Genomic DNA, 13,622 nt, shown 5'->3' on the forward strand with positions numbered 1-13,622 from the left:
GTAGTCTTCAACAGATGGTGTCGGACAGTTGGATATCTCTATGCAAAAGAATGAAATCGGGCCCCCTGCCTCTTACCATCTCTAAAAATTAAGTTGAGCCTTAATAAGGGCTAAAGCATTAAAAAAAAAAAAAAAAGAAGTCTTTGTGATATTGGATTAGGCAATAGTTTCTTAGATATGACAGCAAAAGCACATGCAACACAGGAAAACATGGATAAATTGGACTTTATCAAAGGGATTACAGGATGAATTATTAAATTCTGTACTGTTTAAATACATATTTCCAGCTAATGCTGTATCTGGAATTTCTTAATGATGATTTTTGCCTTTTCTATACCATATAGCACAATGCCTTTTATATAGTAGGAACTATTTAAATATTTGTGATTTAATGATTTTAGTTAAAGAAATGCATTTAATTGTTTTGTGTCTAATAAACTACTTAAGTTCAGATCTTCTTAAAAAAGTAAGTTTTGATAATAGCTTTACTGAGATATAATTCACATACCGTACACTTCACCATTTAAAGTATACAATTCATTGATTTTTAGTGTAGTCATAGCTGTGCAACTGTCAGTTTTAGAACATTTTCCTCACCACAGAAATTCCTGTACCCTTTAGCAGTCACTTCCCCCCTTTTATTCCCCAGCCCCAGGGAACTTTTAATCTACTTTTCGCCTGCATAGATTGCCTGTTCCGGACGTTCGTATAAATGAAATTATGTAGCATGTGGTCTTTTGTGACTGGTTGCTTTCATTTAGCACATAACGTTTTCAAGATTTGTCCATGCTTTAGCATGTACACATTTTTAGCATGTACACATTTTTTAGCATGAAGAATGTACTGCATTCCTTTCTAATTTTAATATTCACTGTATGTATATATACCACATTTTGTTTATCCTGTCATCTGTTGGTTGACTTTTTGGTGGTTTCTACCTTTTGGCTATTTTGAATTGTACTGCAGTGAACTCATGTACAGGTTTTTGTTTGAATACCGTTTTTAGTTCATATGGATTTATATGTAGGAGTTGAATTACTGGGTCAGATGGTAATTCTCTATGTAACCTTTTGAGGAACTGCCTGATTGCTTTTCACAGTGGCTGCATAATTTTACTTTCGTAAAGTGTATAAGGGTTCTAGTTTCTTTACATACTCATCTACACTTCTCTGTTTTGTACGTCGGTTTGCAATTATCTTTTTGCATATGGGTTTTCCAGTCTTTGGGGTAAATACCCAGTAGAGGGATTGCTGGATCATATGGTAGATCAATTCTTATTTTTTTGAGGAACTTCCATACTGTTTTGCATAGTGGCTGTACCAATTTGCAGTCCTACCAGCAGTGGATGAGGATTCCTATTTCTCTGTATCCTCTCCAGCATTTGTTATTACTTGTCCTGTTGATTACAGCTATTCTAACAGGGGTGAGATGGTGTCTCATTGTGGTTTTCAGTTGCATTTCCCTAACAGCTAGTGATGTCGAACATCTTTTCAGATGTTTGTTGGCCATTTGTATGTCCTCTAGGGAGAAGTGTCTGTTCAGGTCCTCTGCCCATTTTTTGATTGGATCGTTTGTTTTTTGTTGTTGTTGTTGTTATTGAGTCATATGAGTTCTTCGTATATTTTGGATATTAGGCCCTTATCAGAGGTGTTGCTTGCAAATATATTTTCCCATTTGGATGGTTGTCTCTTTACCTTGTTGATGACTGATTTATCCATTTTTATAGTGTTTGAGACGTTCAAGCTGGTTATATACCTTTATAAGAAAAAAAATTTTTTTATAGACTAGATTTTGAGTTGTGCATCTAATGAGAAGTTTTAAAATTTCAAATAGAGCAATTTACTGTAGCTTGCTTCCTTTGCTTAAAAACCAGTTTGTGATAGGCAGTTATTGTGCTGATGGGTCTAAAGATAGATGAACAATGTAAGGTAGCTCAGACTTTTGTAGAGATTAAAATGCTATAAAAATTTAATTTTTTGGAATTATTCATAAATTTTAGTATGGTACTTCCAGAAAAATGTGCTTACATGATTATTTTAGCAGTTTAGCTAAAATGCCGGGTATTCGGCACTTTAAAACCTGATATTCAAAATTCCTTTGAGTTGACAACTTTGAGTTCTAAAACTTGATTATTTTAGTAGTTTTGGGTAGAAATCTGTCTATAAGATGGAGTATACGATTCTCTGCCTTCTTAAATATACCTAACATACCTTGATTGCACAAGTTTAAATTTAAAAATCAGCGTTAAAGATGTAGTCATGTTTTAAGATGTAAAGATGTGTGATGTAATGCTGAAATACTATTGTCTTTTTTGAGTTCTCGTCTTTTTTTTCAAAGAATGAGAAAATTTTGTTCATTATCATTTGATAATAGTTGTTTAAGCAGATTCAGCTATATCATTTTTCTTCTTTGTACTTAGATTTAAAAGCTGTCTGAATTTGTTACTTGAAGACTTAAGTTTCGAAGTCTATAAAGTACTTATTTTTTCCAATGTCTCAGAGTTATTTATCTTTTTATTTTGTCCAGTTATAGTCTAAGGGAATCATAAATGTAAAAAATATTTTCTCCTGGGATTTAAAAAAAAAAAAAGCTTCTCACCCCTTTCACATTCAGAAGGGGATAATTGTTCAGAATAGTCAATTATACTTACCTCCCCCCAAAACACCTCAGTTTGTCTTTTGTTCATGTTGAATTTCATACCATACACTTTTTGGGGGGACAGACTTGACTACTTAGCCCATTAATAGCAAGCATGACTCTGGGGCAAGCATGACTACCCAGCAGCATGAGGACTTTAACTGGTGCCTGCTCTACCTGTTTATGTGCTGTTCGTTAGATTAGCTCTCAGAGAAAGAGAGCAGATGGGACACTTTCCTGGATGTCACTGCTTTTGATATACGTGTCTTTTTGGCTTTTGATGTAGCATGTACAGATCTCTAAAAAATGACCACAGGATGTGGGCATGGAAATTCAGTGTTTTAGATTCAAACTCAGATTTAGATTTTCAGGCATCTTCATCGACAATTTGTTAATCACATATTTAATTTTGAACTTTATTCTTTCATAGCAGGGTTTTGAGGTCTGTACTTTGGTACATGGCTTTCCAGCTGGATCTGCCTGTGTGTGTGCATGCCCAGGTGCACACACATGCAGACTCACATGTTCATATGTATTAAACATATAATTATTGTATATCATGTTGTCAAAGAAGATTTTGTCTTGCAAATTATCGTTACATGAGAATAATAGGAAAAATGATGCAGTGTTAAAATTTTTATGGAATAAAAACTCAAAGTCACCTACATGTCGGTTCAAAAACACCCTGTTGGTCTCCGCCTCATTCACACGCACAGGCGCAGTGTGTCCTCTCCACTTCGTGCTGCTGTTTATGTCAAGACGACTTAATCCATAGTGAAATCCTCAATAAAAGTTTTCTTTGTGAAGACTCAATTAAATGACAGTAGAAGTAAACATTTAAAAAATGTAATCTTATATTATTTATTCTGCTTGAGTGAATTAAAGAACTTACGTTGTTCCACTGTTCTCAAAAGCTGAAAAATTGTTTTTTTGCTAGGAAGATGAGAACGTGCCCACTGCTCCTGATCCTCCAAGCAAGCATTTACACGGGCATGGAACAGGCTTTTGCTTTGATTCCAGGTAATTTTTTTCTTGTGTAGAATTTAAATTACATAGACCAATGATTCTCAGAGTTTTTGGTCCCTGGATCAGGACCCCTACCTAGTACTTTCAGAACCCGAAACTCTTGGTGTGGGGCCTAGCGTGGTGTGCCTGAACATGCCCTCCAGGTGATTCTGATGCATGAAGTCTTTGAGAACCAGTGCTATAAACAAACACCCTTAGTTGTTAAACCGAAAGGACACTTGGGAAATTATAAGTTGTATTAATTTTTATAGGTTTACAAGTAATCTTTGTTATTTAATTGAAGAATTCTTGTTACTAGCCTCATTTCACATAATGTAATGGTTTTTTGGAGATTTTAATGAAAAAAGGTTTTTCTTTGCCAATCTAATTGTAAATTCAGAGGCTTCTGTAAATGGTTTACACAGTTGTCAGTAGCAACAAGCATTTGGCAGCAGAAAAAGATTTCTGGGGTAGCCGAAGACTTTGATGGTAAGTTAAGTGTGAATATTAGCTTAATTAGTAAATGTAACCTTGTCATATCCTGAAGACTGTTAGAAATTTATTAGAAATATGTAATTCTTTCATTTTTCTATTTCTTCAAGCTTTGATGTTCACAAGAAGTGTCCCCTCTGTGAATTGATGTTCCCTCCCAACTATGACCAGAGCAAGTTTGAAGAGCACGTTGAAAGCCACTGGAAGGTGTGCCCCATGTGCAGCGAGCAGTTCCCTCCCGACTATCTCCAGCATGAATTTGAGAGTCACGTGCAGACCCACTTTGATCAGAATGTTTTAAATTTTGACTAGTTACTTTTTATTGTGAGTTAATTATACAGGCAGTTTCAAACAAATCCTCTCCAGTAGACCACTGAGGAGACCACCGATAATCACGCTGACGCTCCCTCCACCGACCGCACTTTTCTGACCAAGAGCTACTTTGATTTTGGTGTTACTAGGTTCAGGGTCAGTCTTTGGCTTATCAATAACTATAACGTTAACCTCTTTAAATCTTACCTGCTTAAGAAGTTCTTGTGTGTTTGTATCTTCCCCAGTTTGCAAAATTATATGACTAAAGGAAACAGGGATTATTTTAATGTTACTGCACTGAAAAAATATGTATTGTGTGTTATGTAGCAGAATATTTACAAGTTTCTGTTGACCTTGTTGATTGAGCATGACTACTAAATATTATGTAATAAAAAGAATTTATCATAAGTCTTGCAAAGTAATTCATTGAATACAGAAACTTGCATAATTTAGCCCATGAAATGTTTTTTTTAACCCTCTTTAGAAATGGAGCTGTATGTAGAATGAGATGTTTGCAGTATAGTAAATATCATTTTCAAATTTGAAATGTTTGCATTAGGAATTAATGGAAGACATATTTTGCTAATTTTATGACTAATTTTTTTAGAATAACCTGAATGATTATATTTAAGCCATCTTAAAGTTGTATTTCTATCTAATGGGAAAATGGAACAAGATAGGTGAGTGCAATTCTTTCATATTAAATGATCTCCTAAACTGGTGTTTGTGGTACAAAATCACAGAAAATGTATCCGTATCTTTTTCACATTTTTCCTGATGAGTATGACTTTGAAATAACATTTTCAGTAAGTGATTAAAAATGTAATGTCAGCTCAAATCAAAGTAATGTCTTTGTCTCTGCTGTGTATAGTATTCTCATTAACATTAAAAAGGACACAGTTTGGAGGTAATTTCATTGTCAAATTTATTTGTGATGGTTTTTCATTAAGTAGCATCATGAACATGTTTTCATCTGTCTTTTTAAAAGTTTCTGAACTGTATTCTTTTCTTTTATAATATGAATGTTAAGTTACTTGATTCTACTGCTTTTGTAGTTATGAAAATATTTAAGCCTGTCCTAAGCAAACTAGCTATTTAAGATGTTAAACTAATATTCAGTGTGGTGGCATTTTGGGATGCTACGTATGAACTACATTATACATCATGTGCTTGTATTTGTTTATAGGAGCAGGATCTGTATATTGTTGGAATCCTTTGAGAGAAGGTTTTTGAGTCTAGGGAAAACAGTATTAGGCAGTCAGATGCCAGCGGTTAGGACATAGCAGACCTGGGGGCAAGTCATACCAGATAGGTTACATGACAAGCAGAATATATTCAGGTAAAATATAGTCTGCGACAGGAGCATTTTTGATGCATTAATAATTATGGACGATGCTAACTTAAAACCTTACAATATTATAGTGCTGCTATTGTTCCTCATTAGTCTAAACCTTGAGTCGTTTTTGGCCCTAAGCTATAATTACTTTCCTTTAATCTTCAATTTATTTTGGTGTTTTTTAGTTATCTTTTTTGTAATGATTTCAAAATAGGTTTAATTCCACTGTGGTCTGAGAAAATGCTTTGTATGATCTATATTCTTAGGAATTAAAGTGTTTCGTGGCTCATAATGGTCTCGGTGAATGTTCTGTGTGAGCTTGTGTATTCTGCTGCTGGATGAAGATCATAGTTAATTGAGCTGTTGCGTTCAACTAAGTTCTTAAGTGGGTCCGCACATTACTGATAGAGGGTGTTGACATCTCTGAGTAAAATAGTGGATTTATTTCTCATAGTTCTGTCACTCTTTGCCTCCTGTATTTTGATGCCCTGTTAGGCAAAAATTAAGGATTAAACAATGCGGTCTAATCTAAGCAAAACAAATTTAATCTACATGTCAGCTGAATTCTGCAGCATTGAGTGGATATATTAGTTTCTGTGGTAAACTTGATAGTGGCTTTTCATAATGGATGCTAATGAAAATAGAGCCATATTTGTTTATTTTGGGTCAGAGACAGTTTATTTTAAACGTGATTTCATTTACATTTATAAGCAGCTTTTCTTAACAGGAATTTGGATTAAGTTGCCTTCAGTTCTAATACCTCTCGCTTTCAAACTTGATGTGCTCTGTCCCCAACAAAACATATGAAAATATAATTTAAAGCACAATTTTCACAGACACAGTACAATACATTCACTATACACGGTATAACAAAATATCCCCATCCTTACCTGTTTAGTAATACTGTCACAATGAATAAGCAGATAGGAGTTGAATTTGTTTTATAGGTGAAAGAGCAATGTTAACATGCACAATGACTGTTTAGCTGCTGGACTGCTGATCCAGCCTGCAGTTTCCTGCACTAGAAGGAGCGAAGCTAAATAACTGTTGGCCTGAAAAAGTTTTGGTCAGTTATAGGTAGATGTGGAATAGTCAAGTAGGGCCGCCTTATGCACCAACTAGTTGCTACTCGTGTCTGGATCACCCTTTAAATGTACAGGATAGTACTGTATATTCAGAACCAAGACCAGTCTTCAGAGATCTGAGGGAATTTTTACAGGGCAGTGTCTTTATAAATACTTTCAAAGCCCTCATAATGAGGGATTCACAACTTATGAATAGAGAAGCTTACCCATCTGGCTAACAGAACTGTCATCCTTTCAAAGGGTCTGAGAAATCGAGGAGGGACACCTGCTTTCCAACTGTAAGACTTTCATCAAATGGGAACATAGAAGAAATTTTACAAGTGATGAGAGTTTCCTTTTTACCAATTTTGTGAGCAGTTGGCCATCTCAGCAATTTTTATTCCTAATTTGGCAACTGGTAAACTCATGTTTAAGGAATAGCACTTGGGAGAAAAGAACACACTCAAGGCATGATGGTATTGTTGGTGAGAAAAACGTAAGGGATGGTCCAGATGTAGGTTACTCTGATGGGTCACACATTAGTCACTCTTTGATCACTTGCTGCAAGAAAGCACTTAAATTGTCAATAAGGCTCAATTTCATATTTCGGCAAATTGTTTTATAAAGCTAAACAGACATTTCCAGTGGGAATACAGACATCTACAGTGTCATAGGAAAAGGGTTTAAAAAAAAAAGTCTAAAACACAATGAGTGAAAAGAGGCAATAGGGGCCTTAACAAAAATGTTCCTCTTTGAACCGTGCTTGGCATTTTAATTATTTGCAACCCACAGGTTTGTTAGGGCAGTGGTTGTAAGAATTGGCAACACAAAACATTAAATCTGTTGGCAATAGAGAACTACAAAGTGCTTCAAAACTTCACCTAAAGATGAAGATAGAATGATAGAACTAAATTTCACACACGAAATTTGCACGTATTTCAAAGTGTCTCCTAACAGATTTCAAGGGTATTTCACTAAACTGGCATCTCGGTCTACAGATAATAGGCATAAATCAATTCCCTTGCACCCAGCAGGCACTCAATGAATTTGTGTTAATGAGTGAACAGACTATTTTGTACAAAAATGCCATTTATAACGAAAATAATTGGTAAGTCAGATGGCAAGACTTTCAGCGTTTTAAAGGACTTGCAAGATAATATAAAACACAAAGCACAGCTTTTATGTAATTTAAATATGAAAATATTTTAGCATATTGTTAAACATTCTTTCTTAATTTATATTTCCATTACCTAAAGTATTTCTACTCACAGATACTAACTCCGTTATGTAAGGCATGATAACCAGTTTGATGATGAAGTTATTTTGGTTTTGAACATAGTGAGTTGATGTGTTGAAAAACTTCAATCACATTATAATCTTGGGGGGAAAAAACCCTCAGTACCAGCCCCTCCTCCCCCAGTCGATGCCACTGCAGTAGGCCTAAACACATGCAACGTGCCCTCAGTCATATTTTGTTTTGGGGGAAATGTGCTGAAGAACCTAGAGCTTTTTTGTTTAGCACCTTATATCAAAGTAATGAAAATGGGTATGATGATTACATGTGCAAATGTACAAAATCATTAACTCTACAAAGATACATCATTCCAAAATTACAGAAAAAATTTAAAGCATGCATTTAATTCTTTAAAGGGTTGCTGAATGCTTCCCCTGCAAAAAGGTGGCTGTTTTCAAAATCAGCAACTGCTGGTGAGGATTTCTTGGCACAGTTACGACCAGCATGTTACTGCTGCATCTTCCTGATAATCTCAGCCGACACCGGGGGATGGAAATTGATTGTGTGGTGCCGCAGGCCCTGAGCTGTCTTGTAACTCTTACCGCAACGACATTTGAATGGTTTGCGGACACGAATCTGTGTTCTGTGACCATTCTTGGCGTGGTACTTTATGCCATTCACATTCTGTGGAAAAGATAAAAATATCACCGATTAGATGGAGTCATAATGTCTGTCAGACTGGGAAACACTTCAGCGTGCATCTGGGTGGCAGCTGTTTACACGGTGGGCTGTGCACATGGGCTCACGCACACAGCTAACTCAAGGCAATTTCCAATGTGCCTCAATCTGAAAACTGACTTCCAAGTTTTATATAAAATGTTTAAGACTCACTGTGCAGAAGCACAGTTGCCTCTGCCTGGATGTATAGAAATTGACAACTGTGACCGATGCTAATCCCTACCTGACCTAGAATTTTCGTCCATTTTCTATTCTGTGTTAAGTCAGCGTTGCTGCCTCTGTGGGAACAACCTGCCCACAGCACATACCTGTGGACAGACTAGGCCCTGCTTTTATTTAATATTCCAAACGTACAGTGAACTTTTAAAAATCTTCAGATTAGGGAATTCTCAGCATCCGAAGAGTTCTGAACCTCATACTGGCCTGCTGGATTTCCAGTAGTCGGTTTTGCTAGCACAGTGGACGTGAGACTCCATGCCTAGAATCACTCTACGGCTTTAACAAGCTAAACAGTTCCTATTGCGAATCCCAGGTAAAAGCTGAGTTTTAAATAATAAATGGCAGAGGTGATATTAGAGCATAGGTCTGGGAAATTTCCAAGTCAGCTTTTGATGAGGGAGTAACAGGAAAGGCTGGAGACATGCAGTTGTCCTAGTGTTATGTGGCTCTAGCCCCACCGATCCCGGGCCTGTGCCCCAGGAAAGGTGCCAACACCGCTGTCTGCTCTCTCCACAAGGTGGTATGCTTGCTGAGCTCCCTGAGCGCAGGGATGGGCCGTCTGCTGTTTCATGAGCACCTAGCACAGTGTGACATTTCTGAGTGAAATTGTTAGAACATGCTTCACTATTCTGGGAGAAATTGGTTATTACTATTTACTTTCCCGTGAGTCACAGCGCACAGTAATCCTTTAAAAGTCCTAGGGTAGAGAATCCTGCTCGACTTCGTTGAACCCAGGGGTGTCAGTAGCAGCCAGTTCCTGGCTCCGCTTGCAATCTGAAGGTTGTCCACTGAGTTGAATCACAAGGACCCTCTGTTCTGAACACCTGTCTGCCCCTGGCTTTCTGTGCCTTTATCCCTTGTCCCTCCTGCATCAGTCTGCCTGCATGCAGGTCAAGGAAGCACCTCACTCAACTTCTAGAGGGAATAAGAGCTTGTCGCAGTGGGATGTGAAGAGGACGGGGCAATAACACAGGATTAGGAGGGTAAATACGCCCTGCCGGGCCCCAGCTGTGACATCCGTCCCACCAGAGGCCCAGGCACGTAAAGAAGCCAACTTGTATACCTAGCCCCACCTGGCATCTTGCTGTGACCAGGAGCAACCGAGGCAAGAACCACCTAGCTCCAGCCAGGGAACCCACGTGACCATGAAAGATCATTGTTTTAAGGTACTTGAAAGAGTCAATAGTTTTAGGACCCTTAGAGAAAGACTGTCAAGTTGCCAAGTAAGTAACAGGCTCACAAATGTCAGAAATTTGCATCTGCTTGCTTCATACCTCTTGTATTGGCACAACAGATGTTAATCCAACACCTACCTTTCTGTGGATGAAGGGTTAGTAAAACATGTTCTTGTTTCAAGATGGAGCATTACAAATCCAACTACCCTTGTGCCCCAGATCCATCACTCCTTGTTAGGAAATGGAGGACACAAAACCTAAGAAGCATCTGACCAATAAGCAAAGGGCATAGCAACTCCGGCAGCATCAAGGCTCGGTCTCCAGGTCTGAGTTTTTATAACTAGGTGATTGAAAGTTTGAAACCAAAAATGGCAAAAAGCCACAAGGAAACCCGATCCAGAGCTCACCAAGATAAGGACAGGCCCAGATTCCAGCAGGTTCTGTATTCTATTCCCGGCTTGGATGTAGACACTGCTGTGTGTCTGACTGTGAGGAAAACAGCCAATTCCATACATCAGCGTTATTGCTCTGGAAAAATTAAACCAACTGCACTTTTGGGAACATGTGGCCTTTCTAGGGTTGGCCAAAGAACCTCAAAAAAAAAAAAAAAAAAAAAAAAAAAAAAAAAAAAAAAAAAAAAAAAAAAAAACCAAAAAAACCCCAACCCTATCATACCATCTCTTTCTCTTTGATGCTGTGATTTAAAATTTTCACATTTCAACGACACACAAATGTTAGTACAAGCTGTAACCAGACTCAAGATTTTCCCCATCTGTTTGTTCACATGTGGCAATGGGAACTTCCACGTTCTTAGACCTGAGGAGCTTAAAAAGAGTCACCTAAGTTCCTAATTGCAGAGATCCTAGGATGTTTGGCCTTCCAAAAATATCAACAAAATAAACAATGGCAGGCGACTTGGAAATGGACTGCTTAAACCCTCTGCTCTCTGGAGGAAAGGGAATCCACTGTCAATGGGGACAGTAACTGGCATCAAGAATTTCTTCCCATGCTGAGTACTTGATGTCCACTGGCTTATTCAATACTCATGTTTCACATGAAATTGACATTCAGAGCAGGTGACCAGCCAGAACCACAGATCTGCTAAATGGCAGGGATGCCTGGTTCTGGGGTCCATACTTCCCCCTGCAGTTCCAAGCACCTGAACACACTGCTGTGCACTCATTCCTTAGTGCAGGAGTTGGGAAGGACGGGGACACTCTGTCCAGAGACAACTGCCCATGAAGAACAATGGTCTGAAGGAAGGGGCAGGGCAGGGGGTACGGAGCGGGACCTGAGGGGCGGGCTGGGCAAGGCTGGCATCGGTTCATTTCCATGCCAGGAACGTCCTGCCTGCCCTCACGAGGGGACTGAGCCGGTCAATGGGCAACAGTGAGAGACTCTCTTCAAAATCCCACTGCAAATCAAATCACGAAACCTGAAATCTGGACACCAAGCTGGACCGTCGTGTCCTTAACTGTATTTGATCTTTGTCGGTATTCAGGCCCGAATAAATACAATATGTGACATGTGCCCTTGATATAAAAACCGTAACTTTTCAATTTCCTGTGAGCCTTGATGTTCTACATAAAGGAGAGGATGAAGTTGCTTGGGGGTCGGATGAGGAAGAAAAGTGGAAAAGCAGAAGCTGGGGTTGGTGGCGGAGGTGCTGTTGAAGGCCACTTGGTGCAGCATGAGGACACCCCAGCAGCCCCAGAGAGTGGAAATGCAAGTCTTCCCTTGGCCTTGACATGCTAGCACAGGGAACGTTCCCAGCCAGTCAGGCAGGAACCTGGTCTCGTCCCTGATTATTAAAGTGACCTGTGTACAGTGTAGGTAATTGTAGAAATTTAGAAAACACAGAGGAGCATAAAAAAAGAACAGGTAAAATCACTGCTTAACATCCGAGCTATTTCAATATTTCTCCTATGAGACATTGGATTCCGTCCATATTAAATGTTTTTTGAAAACAGGATTCATGGCCGAATTCTCTTCTGTTCTCCTACTGTTAGAAATTCATCATTTCCCAAATTTGTGCTGACTTTAAAGAATGTGATGTACGTCCTTGTACATCAATCTCTGCCTTCCCTGGCGATGTGCTTAGGATAAATTTCTAGGAGAACCATGGAGCTGACACATACGAACACTTCAAGTTCCGATCACTGACTGCCAAGTTGCTATCCAGTTACGCTCCCACCAAGGCTTCTGATGGGACCCTTAGGAGAGGCTGCAGCGCCCTTCTCGGGGGAGGCCCGAGCGCTGCTTGACGGCGTGGTCGGTGGGAGAGGCCACGCTTGCTTTGAGGGGCTGAACTTGTCGGCGTTCTCCATGCAGCAGAGGGCTCGTTCAGAGCGACTTTGCAGGGAGAAGGCTCGGTCTGTTTCCGTTTCTTAAAAGTGGCAAAATGTTGTTAATCCTAAGCACTAATGTGAAGATTATCAAAGGAGAAGACCTCAAAACGCTTCAGCCCATCCCCAGGCACAAGGGTGGGGAATCCTGTCTCCCCTGGAGTCTGGAGGAAGGTGGCTGCGGAACCGCGGCGGGATTGTCTGTCCGGGCCTGGAATGGCCTGGAGGACCCGGAGAATGAACCCTGTCGCTGCTCTGGGCTTCGCATGGTCAGCGGGCGCCTGGCCGCCCTCTCTCCCATGCATTTTGTCTGTCCCTCGGTCCTTGGATACCTGCTGTGCCCAGGACCTGTGCTGGATGCTGAGGGGGGTCTATGGGTTTGGCCTTGAGGTGTAAGTGCCCCGCCAGCGGGAGGAACGGCATGTGGACAACTTTATGAGTGGGGAGCCAGCCTGGGAAACCGGTGAGGGCTTCCCAGAGGAGGTGGCGTTGATGCTGCGCCTTGAGAAACAAGGGGAATTCGAACGAGGAAGGAAGTGGGGCGACCTGGGCAAAGGAAGGGACGCGGGGAACCACCTGGAGACTTCGCTCCACTCCCGGGCCTCTCCCTCCTCCGCCCCGCTCAGCACGAAGTCCGGGAAGTCAGATGCCTCATCTTTCAGTTCTGCAAATGCCAACGACACGCTGAGAAGAGCTGATCCCGAGTCCGCGCCCGTGAGACTCGACTGCTGAGAGCCTGTCCGCGGGGGCACGGAATGGAATGCGACACGTCCCAAGTCAGCCCCGGGGACACACGAGGTGGCAGCCCTTCCGAACCCTGCCCGACCCCACGGCGCGCCCGCTCTCGAACCCCTTCTCTCACCGGCCCCCACGCCGACGACCGCACGATAAACGAGGGGACACGGTGACGCCAGGGAGCAGCGCCGCCCTCTGGCCGGTGACTCCCGGCAGGGTCGAGCCGCGGCGTCGGCGACCACGACCGCGGCCACCTCGAGCTCTCCGTTAGCAGCTAGGCCTTCGCGCCGCCCGCTCCAGCGGGACTGGGCGCTCTGGCCCAGAGAGGCG

At 40.7% G+C, this 13,622-nt stretch overlaps 2 protein-coding genes across 3 annotated transcripts in view; one reads left to right on the plus strand and one right to left on the minus strand.

Annotated features, from left to right (window-relative positions):
- TAX1BP1 (Tax1 binding protein 1) overlaps positions 1-6,071 on the plus strand; it is a 66,568-nt gene extending 60,497 nt beyond the window's left edge. For both annotated transcript variants that reach the window (XM_006912022.3, XM_006912023.3), the window contains exons 17-18: positions 3,575-3,657; positions 4,245-6,071. In XM_006912022.3, the coding sequence (XP_006912084.1) occupies positions 3,575-3,657; positions 4,245-4,446 (285 nt within the window). In that variant the 3' untranslated portion in view covers positions 4,447-6,071. The remainder of the gene's footprint in view (positions 1-3,574; positions 3,658-4,244) is intronic.
- A 362-nt stretch (positions 6,072-6,433) lies between these two features.
- JAZF1 (JAZF zinc finger 1) overlaps positions 6,434-13,622 on the minus strand; it is a 130,734-nt gene continuing 123,545 nt past the window's right edge. The window contains exon 4 of the mRNA XM_006912024.3: positions 6,434-8,764. Within this exon, the coding sequence (XP_006912086.2) occupies positions 8,588-8,764 (177 nt within the window). The 3' untranslated portion in view covers positions 6,434-8,587. The remainder of the gene's footprint in view (positions 8,765-13,622) is intronic.

The sequence above is a fragment of the Pteropus alecto genome, unplaced genomic scaffold (genome assembly GCF_000325575.1).
Source record: "Pteropus alecto unplaced genomic scaffold, ASM32557v1 scaffold21, whole genome shotgun sequence".
Lineage (NCBI taxonomy): Eukaryota > Metazoa > Chordata > Mammalia > Chiroptera > Pteropodidae > Pteropus > Pteropus alecto.